Raw genomic sequence first — 1,305 nt, forward strand, 5'->3', positions numbered from 1 at the left:
CCCCCAGGACTCCCTGGCGTACGAAGACTGGAAGTACGAGCAGAGTCCCAACATGCTCGACGTCCTGGACCAGTTCTCCTCCCTCAAAGTGTCTCCCTCCCTCCTGCTGACCCAGCTGCCCCTGCTGCAACAGCGCTACTACAGCATCAGCAGCTCGCCACAGATGTTCCCGGGAGAGATCCACGCCACCATCGCTGTCGTCAAGTTCCGCACTCAGAGTCAGTTGATTTGTCTACTGTACCTTTGTGGCTTTAGCATAGAGGGATTGGGGCATCTTAGAGTAGACACAAAGTGGCAGTTGTCAAGTTCCGCTCGCAGAGTCAGTTGTTTGATATACTGTAGCTTTGTAGCTTTAGTGTAGAGGGACTGGGGTATCTTAAAGTAGACCCAGAATGTCTGTGATCAGGCTCCGCACACAGACTCAGTTGTTTGATATACTGTAGCTTTGTAACTTTAGTGTAGACACAACATCACCGTCGTCAAGTTCCGCTCGCAGAGTCAGTTGGTTTACTGGATGTTCTTATCTTTAGTATTGAGGGGTTTAGTGTAGACACAATATGTCCGTCTCAAGTTCCACACTCAGAGTCATTTGTTGGTTTACTGTATGCTCTTGACTTTAGTGTCCAAGAATCGAAGCATCTCAGCGTCGACACAAATGAATGTGTATGGTCATGTTCTGCTCTGAGAGTCAGTTCGTCTATTGGACCTTCTTAGCTTTTTTATAGAAGGGTTTAATGCAGTGTCAGTTCATCCTCTGGACCTTCTTACCTTTAATGTAAAGAGGCTGAGGCATCTTAGAGTAGACACGAAGTGACAGTTGTCAGATTTGGGCACAAAGTCAGTTTGTTCACTGGAAGGTTTTGGTTTTTTGGGTTTGTTTGTTTCGTCGTTTCTTTTCCTTTGTGTTTAATTAGTCTAAAGGAACCACAGCCTTTAAATGTAGAAACAAAATGTCAGTTGTCAGATTGAGAGCACAGAGTGAGTTGTTTTAGTATAATTTAAAAGTTGGTTTAAAGGATCCGTACCGACTCAATGTAGACACAAACTCGTAGTTGTTAGGTTCAGGTCACGTAGTGAGTTATGTTATTGTATGTTCCAATATAGTGCGGTCAAAAATTGTGGCGCAACTCATCAAATATTTCCTCAACTATCGAACATAAAGACTCCAGCTTTTGCACCCTGATTTGTAGCAAGATCAATATTTTTGTAAACACCGGTTTGCTTTATTATAGAAAATCCTTCAATAAACACTAATAAAAAGTCTAAGTGGGGTTTTCAGCTGGTATAATATCGGTTTTAAAAGCT

At 43.0% G+C, this 1,305-nt stretch overlaps 1 protein-coding gene across 1 annotated transcript in view; it reads left to right on the top strand.

The window, feature by feature from the left end:
• Nucleotides 1-1,305, top strand: part of NOS (nitric oxide synthase) — a gene marked incomplete at both ends in the record, with an annotated part of 12,913 nt that overhangs the window by 7,215 nt on the left and 4,393 nt on the right. Inside the window, 2 exon segments of the mRNA NM_001204541.1 lie at nt 8-224; nt 226-236. Coding sequence (NP_001191470.1) covers nt 8-224; nt 226-236 — 228 coding nt within the window.

Source organism: Aplysia californica, unplaced genomic scaffold, assembly GCF_000002075.1.
Source record: "Aplysia californica isolate F4 #8 unplaced genomic scaffold, AplCal3.0 scaffold00521, whole genome shotgun sequence".
Taxonomy (NCBI): Eukaryota; Metazoa; Mollusca; class Gastropoda; order Aplysiida; family Aplysiidae; genus Aplysia; species Aplysia californica.